Here is a 16987-nt window from a genome sequence, read left to right on the forward strand (position 1 = left end):
TCGCAAAGACTTTCGATCGGTTCCAAATTATAAACGGTGTACGCGAGAATTGGAGAAAAGATCCACGAATATTCGTTTAAGAGTTTATTTACAAGTGGCAACAAAAATACTATCACCTCTTCCTGTATGATTATAGTACGTTAATAACTTTTATCAGATAAACAGGCACGTCGGAAAGAAGTTTCAAACGACGTATTCAGCAAAAAGGTATTGCTTTTTTGTTTTTAAATAGCAATTTTTCACAATCGTACGTAGAACTACAATCTACAGTTTGTGTCTACGGCTCGCGAGCATTTCGGGGAATAGCAACAAATCAATTCCGTCGACTTGACGGAAACGATCGAATGGAAAGAATGAAAAGGCGTAGAATAATCGTCCTCTTCTCTCCTCCCTCATCGTTCTCTACCTCCATCACCATCTCCATCTCCTCCTCCTTCCTCTTCTTCTTGTTCTTCTTTCTTTCTTTTTCGACTACTCTTCTTTACGGTAACGGTTGCACGCTCAACAAAAACATTCAAGTTTATTAGACAACCAAAGTTTAGAAGACAACTATGTAGCCAGCCAAGTCGATTCGTAAAACGAGAACGATCCTCCACGGTTCTACGAAGCTTGTTTACGGTATAGCTTGCGATCGATCTCTCAAGAAAATTCAATTAGCAATGTTAGCAGAGCATCCGAACACATCAGACTTTTCTTTCTATCCATCTTTCTATCTTTCTGTCTTTCTTCGTTTGGTTGTTCCGTTTCGCGGTAGCGAGGCAAACGACGTGAGGCTCTTCTCGTGCACACTGTCCCCTTCCGTTTGAGATTCGGCAAACTTTTCAAATATGATAGTTACGATATGATTCTCAACCGAAAAGTATTATGTTTTCGATGATAGCGAGTAGTCTTGTTGGAAGGGTTACTCGCGCGTTCGCTGGCTAACCGATGATTCGGCTTTCGAAGAGGAAAACTCGCGCCGGTTCCTCGCCCGTACACAGCGTAGCTCAAAAACACGAAGGAAGCATTCGTTCGATGTGTGAGACGCGTGCACACGCGTTTCTGTACGCGCGAGAACGCCCGCGTTAATATACATACGTGCGTGCATACATACATACATATATACATACATACATACATACATGTATGTGTATATGTACACGGACGGGGACGCACATGTATACGTATACATATATCATATCCTCGGTGTCCCCGAGTAAGAGTACTATCGATTATATTCCGAGAAGATTCTCTGCGACCGGTTCTCGAGAACAAAATCATGTCGCAAAGTGGAGTACAGTTTGTTCGAGAAACGCGTTTGTTCTCGAGAAAGATCAATCTTGTTGAATGGCCGCAATACACAGAGATCCAGATTCAACGAACGACCGAGGAAACGAGGCGAAATTGCGTGCTTCGACTTACGTATTTTGAAATGTTTGCATACCCTCCTCGATTCGCCATTAATCTTAATAGCTCGTCAGTTAAATAAATGTTATTCTACGATCGCGACGATGCGGAGTAACGCAAAACTGTTGTTGTACGGTTTTAATTTTCCAAGTAGAGTACGGCCGTACACGCGTTTCCTTCGGACTTTCGAAATCGATTGATTCTTGACCAAGCATTCGTTACTTTACGCGTCTATCCGAACGGTCGGTTCGCAATTTGTATTCGATGCGGGATCACGTTCGAGCGGATACTGTCAAATATATCGGGACACCTTACACGCGCGTGTTTTAAGCGCACACGCGCTTCTTCTTGTCGTTGCTGGCGATGCGCGACAAGATACGATACGATACAATATAATACGATACGTTACAATACGATACGATACGATACGATACGATACGATACGATACGATACTATACGATACGATACGATACGAGATACTAGAAAGGTTGCGTAAAACTGAACGGCAAAACAAGTTTGAACCCGAAAAGGAACCACCCGGTCTTTTCTTTTCTCTTCTGTTATCATTCTAGCAATGTTCCACTTGTTGCGTTAAACGATAAATTGAATCGAGTATTTATTATACGCAGACTAAAGAAATCGGTATGTATAAAATGAAAGTACAACATTGAGTGTACGCATGTATGCGTTGTTGATACTCACGCATACAATGATGAGGATGCGCGTAGACTTAGATGGGGCATGGACATGTGGGCATGCATCCGAAAGTTTTGGTACAAACGTGAACGTGAACGTGAACGTGAACGCGAACGTGTGCGCGTCCGTATACGCGTACTCGGATGCGGATGCCGATGCTGATGCTGAATGCTGAATGCTGAATGTTGATGTAGATGTGGATGCGGATGCGATGCGATGCGAACGCACATATGAGCAGGTATGAGGTACACGCGCGTGCAGATATATTCAACGATGAGCGAATAGCGCGATGTAACAAGTGTCCTACGTAACGGAAAGCTAGGACAAGAACGATTCAGTGGTCGTCCATTTCGTGAAAGCGTTGACGTTTCGACTGAAGTTGCTGATGCTCGAGAGGTTCAGGACTTTCCACGATAGCGAGCGGTGCCGGTGAACCCGGAGAACTATCCATTTCCTCGTGCGAGCGTTTCGGGACTCCGACGCCTGCGTCGGGACCAATGAAGCTTCCGCTGAATACAAAATAACGATTGGTTTCAGTGGGCCCTTCGATCGGCAATCGAGATCATTGGTTCGTTATACGGTACCTGTAGTTATATGTGGTTTGTACGATAACAGGAGCCGGACTGTACTGACCAGCCGGAGAAAGAGAATGCTCCTCCATAGCGTTTCCGGATACAACGTACTTATCTAAAACAATTCGAAGCGGGCTTTTTAGAGTAAATATATGCCAGCTGGTTTGCCAGCCAAACTGATCGAAACAAGCAAAAATAGAGGGAAAGACGAGAGAGCACAAGTAGAGAAACCGAAGTAGAGAAACAGGAAAGGATAATAGCGATTGAAGTAAATACCTTCTCTGGTCGCGTCACCGGTAACGCCGTTCGTGACAACGGTAATTTGTTGCATCAGACGACCTTTATGCGACGTTTGATTCGAGGGCACGTACGGATGCCCTGGAGATCCTGGCGCGGACTGACTATTTAATTGACCACCAGCCGGAGAAGGTACGGAACTATCCGGATAGGATTCTGGTCCCGGAGAGGCTTCCCTACTCAGACATTCTGGCGTCATTAGCCCACTGATTCCTACGTGAGACGGCGAAGCGGGGGCGCTCCTAGTTTTAAAGGCGACAATGTCACGTAAACGATTACGATTGACGATTACGTCTTCCGATTGATATTAGAAAAGCGTGCATGCCAATGAAGCTGTTTCGAAACGAGTCTCTATTATATTGTAGATTACGATACCTGGACGAAAGACCGAACGGTGCCCGAAAACAGGGAACGCCGCGCTGTCTTCTTCGTCTGAAAGCTTGCTCTATGAGTTTCGCTTCTGACTGAGAATCTATTCTCCAGAAAGATCCTTTTCCTGGCTCTTCTTGACTCCTTGGTACTTTGATGAAGTAACGATTCAACGAAAGATTATGTCTAATTGAGTTTTGCCAGCCCTTGTCAGCCGTTCTGTAGTACGGATAATTCTTGGTGATGTACGAGTAAATGCCAGATAATGTGAGCTGCTTATCTGTCGCAGATGCTATCGCTTGAACAATTAGTTGAGCGTACGAATACGGTGGCTTGGTATCGTCTTTGGGAGGACTGCAACGAGCGGTGGTACCGTTAGGTCCGTTGCTACCTCCTGCCCTACAGCGGGTCTCGATGCCTGGTTCGGGACTTATCTGCCTGCTACAGCTAGGTCCTCCATCGTGCCTTTCCAAATTCGAGTTCTGCGGATCGTTGGCAACAGCAGCCGCGTACACTGCCACCATCTGTAGATCCGCCGATATGTTTCTCCTTCCCTGGCCAGCACGAGGACTAGCAGGACAAGAGTTAGCCGCGCTGATGGTACCAGTTGGAGAGGGAAACGGACTGCTGCAGCCTGCATCCGGGATATTGATGCGTAAAGGTGGCAACGGTGGCCTTTGTCTCGGAGGAGAAGGTACTCGTACGCTGTTTTGCTCTTGCTCGTCCACCAGCGACTGAAATACCAGCCTTATATTTGTACTCGGGAACCTGAATGTGCACCTGCAACACAAATCAAACGTTCCAGAAACAGAAAATAGACTAGAACACTTGGCTAGGACTTGGAGTCTTGCAAGAGCTATAGCAAACTACGCGCAAAATCCTAAAGATACTAAGAAAGTCGATCAACTGAAAGAACACGAAGCAACGGAACGACCCGTTTCAAATGAAATCGGTTCATTCGCGTTGGACGACTGCGATTCGAAACTGGCCGGTCCTGGTATATCGGTTAAGAAGCGACCATATTGGGGAAATAATTCGAAATATATAGGACACGTTTGCTCAAAACACCGAACCCATCGAATGGAACGGCTCTATGCTCTGTGCGCTGTGCGTGTGAGAAGCATGCGAGAAACGTGCAAGACAGGTTAAGTCGACACTGGAAAGACTCGAAATATATCTTACGTCCTTGGTAATTGAAAGACAGGCGAGCCCCTTCCCTGGAAAATTCCATCGACGAAAACACCGTTTTTACCGTTACAGGTCATAAAGAAAAAGGGATGATCGTAGAAGATTTCGACGTGTCGTCGCGAGATAAAGCTGGAGTGGCCCATGTTGACGTCGACCTCACCCTTGCTGCTGTTACGCCCGATAGTGATACGTCGTTGTCTAACCATATACTCGAATTCGCGACCCTCGAGCCGTGCAATCGGTGCACCTCTTGCCTCCGGGTTCCACTGCATCTTCGTCGGACTGGCCGGTGCCGACCTCAGTGCCAGAAGGGCCCACGCGTCGCTCTCCTGAGTACGAGAGTACGTAGACATAGCACCAAGTGAGCGAACCCTCCTCCGGAATAGAATGAGAGAGAGAAAAAGGAGAGGTAGACAGACAGATATAGATAGATATAGATAGATAGATATAGATAGACAGATAGATAGATAAATAGTTAGAGAGATAGATAGATAGATAGATAGATAAATAGATGGATAGATAACCGAACAGATAACTATATAGATACATAGACGCGGATGCGGATAGAAAATGAACGAGAACCGAGGTACCGCGTACCGTGGAGCCAACGGATGCAAGCAGAGTCACCAAAATTCCTTCGGTTTCGGTTTCGGTTTCGATTTTGATTTCGATTTCGGTTTCAGTTTTAGTTTCAAACATATATTTACAAATTCGAGAGAGACAATCGTTGCAACGTTTCGTTCAATTTCATAGCAATTTTACAAATCGAAAACAGATTCGCGTCAACCATTAAATACCAACGATTGCGACAAAACCCGACAGATATTTAATAGCTCTCGTTAAATCCACGAATTATCTGGAATTGTCGCATAAATTCACCAACCGGCTTACCAGCCAACCGATTGAGCAATCGATCGATCGATCGATAATTCGAACTTTCGATTCATTGTCAGTACGTAAATACATACTTTCATTGTTAGTATTCTGGTATACATCAGCCTATAGCAACCTATAAACACGTCTATACATATGTATCAACGTGCATATGCCTGTGTTAGACATTTAAACCGGTACATAAACAATAAACACTTATCTTGTGTACGCGTGTGTATTTATAATACATATAATATATAACATATACAAAATGTATATACGTATATATTTACGATCTCGTTGCTTTTATAAACACGAGTACATAGGGACACGTGCTATTCGAATCGATTGTCAACAAATCGCTTATGGATTACAATATTTCATCATGTTTCTACATAAGTGTGTGTAGGCATTTATATAGGTATTCTAAGTATACTGTTGTGTACATCCACGATCGAAAAATGCATGTTCAATTTAATTTCTCGTCCTGTTTCGATACACAATCGGTCTCCTGCCGAAATAGGGATTCTCTCTTGTTTCGAAATAATCAGTGGTCGCGAATGACGTGATTCACGATACACGATGCAGTTTGCAATTGTTGGCCAATGTACTTTATGTCTGTAAATACAGGAAACCTGTGCAAATTCTGATTATATTAAATATATTTCTAATATTCCTGCATTGGTTTATCAGTTCTTCTGAATGAATGCTGTCAATCTCGAGTCGTCGATTGTAACATTAGTTACAATACAATAAGTCAAGTGTTCTACGTTTCCTCGGCGCGCGATCACGCACGATTGACACGATAGAAAAGACTCGCGATGCCATCTACGATAAAACGACAAGCTACTTCTAATTGGTACCATCTATTCCCTCGTCAGATGGCATTGCTATTAAAAGTAAATTTTATTAATTAATAAAATTGAAATTAGTTTTGTTTAGTATACGTGTGCACACGCATGTAAACTTTAAGTTCTGTACTGAACTGAGCCTGAAGGCTTATAGATCTTGTAATCTACAGTCATGTTCTCTTTCTCTCTCAAAAAAAAAAAAATCATACGTATATTGTATATAGAATGATCGAATATTAATTATACACGGAGCAATCGACGATTGTTTACGAATAACATCGATTCGGGGAAATTCAACGAAGTTGAATGAAGTGTCGTCTATATATACACATCTTGTATTTACATACTTTAAATCTTGGTTAGGTACATTTTACTTCGAATTCCGAACCGTTGGCAGTGGTGATTTTCACGCTTTCACGGTAAGTGCATGACAGTCGCTTTTTGATCATGTTCATTGATGAATGTTAACTGCACGAATTCAAAACTTTATCGTTCCATCGGTGCGACTGCTGCATTTTCTTGTGAAATTCTGTTACAGAAGGAAGCAAGATCGTTAGATGTAAGAAAGAAAAACACAGTTCAGTTTTTCAGTTTGTATAGACGCAAGAATCAGGTGACCGTGGTAGATACATACTTATCACTGGTAAAAAGGTAAACCGTTTACTTGTATTTGGCAAATTCTTCGTTATATAGAGTTTAAGTTCCAAGCAATTTCTTTCTGTGAAAAGCTACAGGTGAAAATGGAAGTAGACTACAGCAGTATCTGCGAGGTTAAGATCCCTGAGTGCAAAAAGTTGGCTAGCGAGGGGATGTTGTTCAACGCTTTGGGCCAATTGCTTGCTTTAGAAAAACAGACACGAACGGTTAAACATTTTCTTTAAGATTTATACAATGTCCTCTACCGTTACGGTTGTCTGGAAATAATTGAAATATTTGGACCATTTTAGGCAGAGGACATGGGATGTACTTCCCAAATTCTAGTGGCCATTGTTCAAATCTGTATGGAAGCGAAAAACTGGGAAGCTCTGAACGAATATATCGTTTTGTTGTCTAAAAGGCGTTCTCAATTGAAATTGGCAGTTACGAAAATGGTTCAGGAATGTTGTACTTACGTAGATAAAATGCCCGATAAAGAAACTATGATCAAATTAATAGAAACTTTGCGTACAGTAACAGAAGGAAAGGTACGTAAGCAACACGCATTTTAAATTTACAATTTAAACTTTCCAAATAATCGTACGAATGTATTTCCAAAGATTTACGTGGAAGTTGAAAGAGCGAGGCTTACGCATCGCTTGGCAAAGATCAAAGAGGAGGATGGCGATATTTCTGGTGCCACAGCGGTTATGCTTGAATTACAGGTATGCGCGTTACAGTCAAGTACTCAGGCGAGCAATAATTCGTATGTAATCCGTCCAGGTTGAAACATACGGCAGTATGTCGCGATTGGAAAAGGCCTCTCTGATCTTGGAGCAAATGAGATTGTGTTTAGCGAAGAAGGACTTTATGCGGACACAAATAATAGCAAAGAAGATAAACGTGAAATTTTTCAAGGACGACGACGACGAAGAGACACAAGCTCTCAAATTAAAATATTACGAGTAAGATGGTTACTGTGCTGTGAATAGCTAAAATTTGAAATTTATCGTTTTAACATTCTGGAAATTAACTGTTTATCGCGACATTTCAGTCTTATGATGGAGCTAGCCCGTCACGAGAGCTGGCACTTGGAATTGTGCAGACACAATCGAGCGGTATTGGAAACACCAGCTGTTCGAGACGATCCCAAAAAGAGACATACCGCTCTTTCGCGAGCCGTTTTATATCTCGTTCTTGCACCGCACGAACCAGAACAGGCGGATTTGACCCACAGATTACTCGCGGATAAACTTCTCGACGAAATACTCACATACAAGTAGTACTTGTTTATTTCTCTGTAATTTGATTATAGGAAGCGATCGCGCTTCTTCAATCGATCGTGCGTACGATCGTGGTTCCTTTAAACTTCTCCTTTTGTTTGCAGAGAGCTGTTGCGTTTGTTCGTGAATCCGGAATTGATCAAATGGTCCGGACTTTGTGAAATCTATGAAAAAGATTTGAGAGCAACTGAAGTTTTTAGTCCTTCGACCGAAGAGGGTCGCAAACGATGGGCCGATCTTCGAAACAGAGTTGTCGAACATGTACGCGTGCCAATCTAATTTTTCATTTTACAATCTTTTTACAGTCGAATAAACTGCAACGAATCGTTGAAATTTTGTTTTTACGGAATTTACAGAATATTCGAATCATGGCAAAATACTACACAAATATCACGTTAACGCGTATGGCTGAGTTATTGGATCTACCGGTTAAAGAAACTGAAGCGTGTCTCTGCAATTTAGTAGAAACCGGCGTGATAAATGCCCGTACAGATCGATTGGCTGGTGTGGTCCGATTCACAGGAACGCAAGAACCAGCTGCTCTATTGGACGCATGGGCCGCTTCGTTATCGAAATTAATGAGCCTTGTTAATCACACGACTCATCTGATTCATCAAGAAGAAATGTTGGCCGTTGCTCAATCCTAACAGGTATATTATACATCATTTTTCATCCTTTTCATCCTTTTCGTCCTTTTGTACTTGCTTCGGCGGTACATAGGTACGTATATCCTTTTCGTCCCTCTATCCCTATTACACAATATTGTGTCTTTCTTTTATTCGATGTGTCCAGTTTATATATGATCTGTCTGAAGAAATTCGTTTTTACAAAAGAAGCGCGTACTAGAAAAAGTACTAAATATTGTTAATGTACATTTTGTATTCGCTGTGCAATGGAACCATTGAAAAAGCATTTCTCGTTTCGCGACTAGCTATGTACCGGATCGATATAATAAACTGGTTGTACGAAACACATAGGTCTTTTTAATCATTTCGGTAATGTGCGACATAAAAACAATTAATGAAATAAGATTTATACAAAACACCGACAATGATCTTGCTACCTCGTTTCTTCCCCTCTAGTCGTATCGTTAGTAAATATACGTATGCATATCATATCAGTAAAACATTTCATAATCGAATAAACTGTGATGATATCCGTTCGATGCTTATAGCAATTTACAGACAGTATAATAATAACATTCTCTTCTGTATTTCTGTGTTCTAGCGTTGTAATCGCAACGAAGGAAAGTCGTTTCGTTTCGATGAATTAGGAACGCTGTTAGATCTTTTATCATTTGATACTATCGTTTTTATCGATCGAATCGTAGTCGTAATCGTAGCGGTAGCCGTAGTCGTAGTCGTAGTCGTAGTCGTAGTCGTAGTCGTAGTCGTAGACAGAATCAAGTTGTCTTGAATCAAGACAATTGTATCGAGTAACTCGAGTAAACGGTGAACTCTTTTGACGGTAAGGGAAGAAGACAAAGCAAAGGCGGTCGTCTCGCCGTGTTATCAACTTTTTCTGTAAAGTTCGAATGTGTCACGCTTGTCGAGATGATCCCTCTTCGTCCTTTGTCTTTGTCGATGAATACATACTATACAATGCGGATACAGATGGCATTATTTACATGTCAGATTCGCAATCTGTTCGGAAGAACGAACGCTCGTTTAGCATAGCGAAAATATAAAGAAACGAGCGATCCTTCGCGGTTAAGTAGGAAACAGTTAAGTTACAATTACTCGTAATCCTGAATCTTCCGTTCGGAAGAAATACCGGTTTCACGGTTTTTGTGTTATATTTTCGGCTACAGCAACATTTTCATCGGAGATCGTACCACGATTCGATTTTACATCTGAAATAGAATAGAACAAAATTTCTTTATCAATTTTGCATCCGTTTTCTTCCGGAAGTATAACGTTACAAATAAAGGATTTACCATTGGCGAGAGTCTTGTGTAAAAGTGCAACTGCTTCTGCGTAAGACGGCGGAGGTAATTCGTTCGGAACTTCTTGGACAACTACTTCGTACGAAGGCGGACTCGATGTTGCCGAACCCATGTTGCCGATTGGTCCCATGCCACGAGTACCGGTCAATTCCTGTATATGCTGAATCTAATCAATTGTATACATCAACAAACTACGTGTGCCTCCGGTTTATCGAATCGATCTAATTATTCGAAAGAAATTTCAATTTGATCGTCGTTCGAATAAACTTTTGGTGTTCGAGTAATTGCCGCGCTTGTCGCTTAGAGCGGGCAACGTAAGTATATATGTATACATACAAACGTTGTTGATTCGAATCATGAACGATCGATATGTTCGCAAAATAAACGATATACGATAACTGACCACGGATATTGATTTGAGAAGTAAAAAACCGCGTTACGAGTTACAAATACGAGTACGAGTATGATCATGATTATGATTATGATAATAAATATAAGAATAAGTATAAGTATATGTAGGTATATTATAGGTACAGGTACATAGGTATAGGTCTAAGGATCGGTATGTACAAGTTCATTAAGGTAATCGTCATCAACGAAAAAATATGAAAACGAAAGATAATCGCGAAACAAGCAGGTGCTGCCTACTCACCCTAAACAACTGTCGTTGATGAAAAATCATTTGTATAACGGATTTTCTTCGGAGGTAGAGCATACACTTGACGGCCACCATAAGTCCGGAACAAATGAACATCGGACCGATGAACCACAACTCACCGAGATTCAAAAATATATGTTCATCCGCAACGTCGTCCAAAGCGAAAATAGTGATAGTTGTACCAATGGTGAATAGAACAACGCTCAGCACGAGATAGCTATAGCTAGTACAGTCGCATTTGCCAAAAGTGTTTGTCGGTTCTTCGTATCGTTCTTCGATGCGATGCAGTCTGCTCGATAGAAACGAGCTTTCGAAAAGTGTAGCCATATTTCGTCGATATTAACCGTATACGCTAGACCGAAATCGGATCAGTTGGGACGAACAAGAATGGACTAACCTACCTATCGTCGTGCACCTCGGTTCCTTGTTTACTATACACGCATACTGCTTTCTCTTTCTTTCCAAATTTTCTTTACGACGCGTTTTATCTTAACGGCTACTTAACTTCCCTTCTAACTAACAGATATGAAGCATTGCTAATATAACTACGAATTTTAATAGTCCAACATACATAAGTACATACATCTAACTTAATATTCTTGCTGATTGAAAACACGGTGATGCATATGACCGTTCGAATTATAGAAAGAAAAAAAAACGTACGAGTGTAAGTTCGGTGTTGGTTACATTATATGTAATTTCGTTCGAATAATGTTTTGTTAATGGATATCAAGAATTGTTTTTCGTATCGATAGAATTATTGATTTGTTATTTGGTTCGCACGTTCGAATTGTAAACTCACGTGTAACGTGTAACCTATTGTAAAGTAAAAACTCGTTCGCGCTGTACAATTGTAAACATGTATAGACTATTAGTTGGACAAAGGCGAACGTTCTTCACTAGTTCGGTTAAAAATAAAGTGAACGAAAAAATAGCTCGTGGTACCAAAGTAAAAGCCACGTTGAAAAAAAGCAACAAGTATTCGGAAACTGTTCTACTTCCACGAACTCTGTTTCCAGTGCAAATTAATGGAAAAGAACGGATCGAAAAAGACGAGTATCTAACTACGGTAAGAAATTTATATACACATATACAATTTTGAAAGAATTAAGTAATTTTTCGTTTACTCGACTACGTATGTACCTTCCACTACATTGTGTTTTTCTAGAAATGTGGTTTTTCCGAATTATACGAATGGCAAAGGAAAAATCTGTTGGGATCAGAGTTTGTTTTACACGATGGACCTCCTTACGCCAATGGAATTCCACACATGGGACATGCTATTAATAAGGTGATAGCTCCACTACGATGTTCATAGTGTCTTTATTTTGTCATTTTTCGTTGCTTTGCTTACAGATTCTTAAAGACGTCACGTTGAGGAGCAATGTCATGCAGGGTAAACGCGTTCATTATGTCCCTGGTTGGGACTGTCATGGACTACCGATCGAGCTGAAAGCTATTCAAGATATCAATGTGCAAGATCCTTTAACGATCAGGCAGCAAGGTAAGAGTTCAGAGCATGATTTCCAAGCGATATTAATTCTTGTCGCAAAGTTTTAATTTTGTTTTACAATAATCATAGCTCGAGAATACGCGGAGAAAGCTGTTATTCAACAGAGACGAGCTTTTCAATCTTGGGGCGTTACGGCCGATTGGAAAGAATCTGGATGTTACTTTACAAATCGGTCTTCGTACGTAAAAAACCAACTTCGACAATTTATAAAGTTGTACGAACAGGGTGTTATATTTAGGGATTTCATGCCTGTCTACTGGTCAGCTTCTTCCAGGTACAATGAAATATTAAATTTGATTTTATTTTGAGGGGTTGTAAGATTCGTTTGGTATCATTATATCGTAGAACAGCACTAGCAGAATCTGAATTGGAATACAACGAGAAGCATCAAAGTAAAAGCGCGATCGTTCGTATGCGCATCGATGATTTGCCGAAAAAATTGAATCGATTAAAAAATCGTGTCGTATACGCGCTTACATGGACGACAACGCCTTGGACTTTGGTAGCCAATCGAGCTCTTTGTTTTTCAACGGATGGCATGTATTGCGTCGCCGAAGATACCAGGGGAAACTTGAACATCATCGGGGAGGAGTTGTTGAAAAACGTTGAAACCAAAATCGGCCCACTGAAGCCAATAATGCGCTTTGAAGGTAGTCTCGATTGTCTCTGTTATAATCCGTGGTAGAAATTATTCGAATGGTTTGACTATGTCCGCGCGATCGGTATTGATGTTTCAGGCAAAGAATTGGAGGGTACCACGTATCTTCATCCGTTTGAGAAAATTAGATTGCCTTTCTTAGCTGCGCAACACGTCACGATGACTGTAGGAACGGGTCTGGTTCACACTGCTCCCGCACATGGTCGGGAAGACTTTTTAGTCGCGTTGGAGAATAAAATGCCTGTCGTGAGTACATAATATTGAAATTTATAGTATACAACAGTTTCGAACGAACATGCTGAAGTATGTGTTTTAATCGCTGATGATTCGTGAAACTTTTTATGTGTAGGTATCCATGGTAGATGTGAAAGGTCGATTCACCGAAGCAGCTGGTTCAGAATTTCAAGGACTGAGCGTATTGACGGAAGGAACGGATAAAGTTTTACACAGTATCGCGGATGATGTGTTACACGTCGAAATGTTCACGCATAGTTATCCGTACGATTGGCGAACAAAACAGCCGGTGTTTATTCGCGCCAGCAGTCAATGGTTCTTCAATATAAATTCCGTGAGGGACAAAGCCATTGTAAGATATCCTTTTTCACATTTCCTCTTTTATACGCATGTAGACTATAGTAGTAGACCTATAGTTGACGTATGGCTCGTGCGATAGATGATTAATGGAAATGAGTGTATCGTGTTTGCACAAGGACAGTGTCAAGGACATAGAAATATATCCTGAATGCAATCGCACATCTTTTACGAATGCTCTGATCGCTGGAATAAAAGATCGACCATATTGGTGTATCTCGCGGCAACGTTCCTGGGGAATACCCATACCTGTGCTTTACAGTAAAAAAACTGGTAAACCGTTTACGAGCAGGTATACTTCATGAGGATCTGCAATACATTATCGTTTTTACTGTTGTGTTCTTCTGATCTTCGATATTCTTTTAGGGCATTGATCGAACGTCTGTGTCATTCGATCGATCAGTACGGTCCCGACTGTTGGTGGAAATATTCCGAGGAAGAATTACTAGGATTGGACGTGATTCAACAGATGAACGTTCCCATAGACGACATGGAAAAAGGAAAGGTAAACACTTCCGTGAAGAATATAGTATATGTACATAGAATCCAAGATTGATAGCGCGAATACTTTTCTCAGGATATCCTGGACATTTGGTTCGACAGTGGCATATCGTGGTCAGCAGTTTTGCCGGAAGGCAAAGCAAACCTTTATTTAGAGGGATACGATCAATTCGGTGGTTGGTTTCAATCGTCGTTGATAACGTCTATCGCTTTACAAGACAGACCACCTTATCAGTAAGCGAAACATCTATCAATTGGGAGGGATGTGTCGAGAAGATTGAGATATTCATTTGATATTCGTTTTTGCGATTTTAGGGCGCTATTCGTGCATGGATTTGCAGTCGACGAAAATGGATCAAAGATGTCAAAATCCATAGGAAATGTAATCAATCCTGAAGAAATTCTCCTAGGTGGAGCCAATTTGGAAAAAAAGCCGATTTATGGCGTCGATGTTTTAAGGTATATGAGTGCACGGTACACTTTTGAAAGCAATGAACCTAATGAAATTATCTGACGAAACCTATAATATTCATCGAATTGTTTTCCGTTTATTTTTTCCAAAGGTGGTGGGTGGCTAGTCATGGGTCTCAGCATTTGCAAGTGCCTGTCTCGAAAGCATTACTCGATGGTAGCAAACAATCCATTCATAGAATACGTTCGATATTGCGTTTCCTTTTGGGAGCTTTATGTTCGCACCGTCAAGACGTGCGCTGCGAGCCACAGTACCGAATCATCGACAAATACATGATGTACAGATTGTATGGTTACAACAAAGAGGTAGCGTAACCCTATGAATCTTTTTCAAAATTGAATTTTTTGGTAATTATATAGAAGTTGGTCCTCCTCACCGATTTTGATGACCTTGAAATATGTTGCCAAGGTCATCATTCTGAATAACTTTTTCCGATACAGTGAATCCGCTTTATATGCCGGAAACTCGGGTCTTGTCGTGCTCGGGGCAATGTTCTTTGATGAAGTTTCGAACGTAGAAAGGACAGCAATAGTCTGACGTCTTTTACAGCCAACATCGGTCTGTAAACACGCAGTAATTCATATGTCCTACACGTTACGTGCCAAAGTCACAGCGTCGCCAATGCTGCCGACGAGACTCTACTTTCATTGGTGCAGTGCTGAATCTAGAAAAGGACAGCGAAGCTCGAGAACTTCTTTATTTTTTATTATTTTTTTATGGGACTTGCACCAACATATTCGTGGCATTTTTCTGATTAAAATGAAACCAAATATGATATAATTCCGATGATATTTACGTGTGTAATGAACGATGAAAGTTACTTCCCATTACAATTACATTAACGGAAAATTAGTGTAAATGTGATCTGAATTATATCGCGTTTAGTATCATTTTAATCAGAATAACGCCACGAATATGTTGGCAAAAGTTTCATAAAAAAATAAAGAAGTTTTGTAATTGGATTCGTAGTGGTCTTCTGGTCTCACACCGATATACCCGACCGGTGTCATGTTCATACTTCTCAGCGGCGGCGGCTCTCGAGCTTCTGGGCCCCTCACGGGGTATGCCCCGTGGTAGTAGGGATATTTCGACGTCGGCTAACTTAGAAGTGTAGGCCACGTATAATCCGTTTTCACTGTACATGTTACTGCCGCTCGATTTTAGTTTTTGAGATATTCGCTAAAAACTATTGCTACTACCGTATTGAAGTTTCCGTATTCTTGCACGCTCCGTGGCAACGTAAGCCTGTTCCGGCGCGGCGTCTGTTTACTTTTTTTTTGTAAAGACGCTGTGAAGATGAGAGAGAATACAGGGTCTTATTCTGGTCATACATACTTACATAAGGTGAGCTTTCAATTTTGAAAGACTACTCTTCGATTTTCGTATGCCTGGGCGGGCAGTGTCTTGCGAATATCTCGAAAACTAAAATCGAGCGGCGGTAACACGTATAGGGAAAAGTTGTTCAGAATGATGACCTTGACAACATATTTCAAGGTCATCAAAATCAGTGAGGAGGACCAACTTCTATATAATTACCAATTTTTCATTTTACTCTACGACTAATAATGCGTTTCACGATAATTTTCTACTTCGTTAGATGTTACAACATTACAACGGTTACAAATATCATCACGCCAGTAAAACGATTATGAATTTCGTAGCAAACGATGTATCGGCTCTGTACTGTTTCCTTATCAAAGACAGACTCTACTGCGACGAAATTACATCACCGTTGCGTATCGCGGTTATTGAAGTTCTCAGAGCAACTTTGACCATTCTTTTGAGAACTATGGCTCCGATTGTACCGCATCTGGTCGAAGAAGCATGGTTACATCATCCGGAAAATCACGATGAAAGTAAAGTACCGTTCTACCGTACATCGTACGAGATTCCAGAGTCTTGGAACGATCAAACAATCGTAGAACGCGTGGACGCGGCCCTTCGTATAAGAAAACAATTTCAAAACATCACCGGTACAAATAGATGGCAATCGTCTGTTACTATAGAAGCCACGAAACAGGATTTCCTCTGGCTCTCCGTAAGTATCGTGTTTCTACGGAAAATGCAAACGAAATATAAAAAATAAACCGAGAATACATTGTATAGGAGAATATCTAATTTGGTGTTTGTTTCTTTCTTTCTATGTCGTGCAGCTTCTGCACGATAACAAGATACAATCGACGTCCGAATTGTGTGAAATATTGCAAGCATCTTCGATAAATTTGATCGAGAACCAAACCATTGCCGAAACGAACATTCAAGTGAATGCTGTCCAGAAAGTTTTATGCGAACGATGTAGAAGGTATCCCGAAGAACGTGAAGATGGCTTGTGTTCGCGTTGTGCCGACATGATTGTCCAAGAGAAATCCACGCTCGTTAATTACAGTGGAAAAGAGTAAGAAAAGATACGCTAATGTAATATTAACGTCCAGCAGCGTCACCACCGGCTTTGTTGATTCTTTCTCTCTCTCTATCATTTTTTTTTTTGTTTTTATTA

The 16987-nt window shown here is 41.1% G+C and overlaps 4 protein-coding genes across 10 annotated transcripts; 2 read left to right on the plus strand and 2 right to left on the minus strand.

Moving 5' to 3' along the window:
• Nucleotides 1-71: 71 nt before the first annotated feature.
• Foxk (forkhead box K) lies at nucleotides 72-5634 on the minus strand. Its single transcript, XM_076805739.1, has 5 exons — nucleotides 4504-5634; nucleotides 3328-4101; nucleotides 2932-3194; nucleotides 2668-2770; nucleotides 72-2592 (listed from the first exon to the last, which is right to left on the minus strand). The coding sequence occupies exons 1-5, from the start codon at nucleotides 4860-4862 to the stop codon at nucleotides 2418-2420; spliced, it is 1674 nt and encodes a 557-aa protein (XP_076661854.1). The 5' UTR covers nucleotides 4863-5634; the 3' UTR covers nucleotides 72-2417.
• Nucleotides 5635-6473: 839 nt separating this feature from the next.
• Nucleotides 6474-9203, plus strand: Rpn5 (regulatory particle non-ATPase 5). Of its 2 annotated transcripts, none has more exons than XM_076805757.1 (8): nucleotides 6474-6884; nucleotides 6968-7096; nucleotides 7181-7417; nucleotides 7490-7594; nucleotides 7653-7834; nucleotides 7924-8148; nucleotides 8257-8413; nucleotides 8509-9203. In XM_076805757.1, exons 2-8 carry the CDS (start codon nucleotides 6974-6976, stop codon nucleotides 8797-8799), a joined length of 1320 nt encoding a protein of 439 aa, XP_076661872.1. In that variant the 5' UTR covers nucleotides 6474-6884; nucleotides 6968-6973; the 3' UTR covers nucleotides 8800-9203. The 2 variants fall into 2 exon arrangements, with proteins under 2 accessions (XP_076661872.1, XP_076661866.1); XM_076805751.1 differs by having other exon boundaries at nucleotides 6475-6884; nucleotides 6962-7096.
• Nucleotides 9204-9499: 296 nt separating this feature from the next.
• On the minus strand, nucleotides 9500-11396 carry LOC143365522 (uncharacterized). 4 transcript variants are annotated; one of them, XM_076805780.1, is made up of 4 exons: nucleotides 10750-11394; nucleotides 10089-10263; nucleotides 9892-10004; nucleotides 9500-9746 (listed from the first exon to the last, which is right to left on the minus strand). In XM_076805780.1, exons 1-3 carry the CDS (start codon nucleotides 11080-11082, stop codon nucleotides 9931-9933), a joined length of 582 nt encoding a protein of 193 aa, XP_076661895.1. In that variant the 5' UTR covers nucleotides 11083-11394; the 3' UTR covers nucleotides 9500-9746; nucleotides 9892-9930. The 4 variants fall into 4 exon arrangements, with proteins under 4 accessions (XP_076661895.1, XP_076661904.1, XP_076661913.1 ...); XM_076805789.1 differs by lacking the exon at nucleotides 9500-9746 and having other exon boundaries at nucleotides 9756-10004; nucleotides 10089-10257; nucleotides 10750-11396; XM_076805798.1 differs by lacking the exon at nucleotides 9500-9746 and having other exon boundaries at nucleotides 9756-10004; nucleotides 10089-10248.
• Nucleotides 11397-11459: 63 nt separating this feature from the next.
• Nucleotides 11460-16896, plus strand: Ilers-m (Isoleucyl-tRNA synthetase, mitochondrial). Of its 3 annotated transcripts, XM_076805708.1 has the most exons (14): nucleotides 11460-11824; nucleotides 11924-12046; nucleotides 12112-12259; nucleotides 12338-12542; nucleotides 12614-12918; nucleotides 13006-13172; nucleotides 13276-13512; nucleotides 13637-13809; nucleotides 13884-14022; nucleotides 14095-14252; nucleotides 14334-14477; nucleotides 14582-14795; nucleotides 16088-16528; nucleotides 16644-16896. In XM_076805708.1, the coding sequence occupies exons 1-14, from the start codon at nucleotides 11615-11617 to the stop codon at nucleotides 16887-16889; spliced, it is 2910 nt and encodes a 969-aa protein (XP_076661823.1). In that variant the 5' UTR covers nucleotides 11460-11614; the 3' UTR covers nucleotides 16890-16896. The 3 variants fall into 3 exon arrangements, with proteins under 3 accessions (XP_076661823.1, XP_076661840.1, XP_076661830.1); XM_076805725.1 differs by lacking the exon at nucleotides 16644-16896 and having other exon boundaries at nucleotides 16152-16407; XM_076805715.1 differs by lacking the exon at nucleotides 11460-11824 and having other exon boundaries at nucleotides 11925-12046; nucleotides 12122-12259.
• The last annotated feature ends 91 nt before the right edge of the window (nucleotides 16897-16987 follow it).

This window comes from Halictus rubicundus, chromosome 1 (genome assembly GCF_050948215.1).
Source record: "Halictus rubicundus isolate RS-2024b chromosome 1, iyHalRubi1_principal, whole genome shotgun sequence".
Lineage (NCBI taxonomy): Eukaryota > Metazoa > Arthropoda > Insecta > Hymenoptera > Halictidae > Halictus > Halictus rubicundus.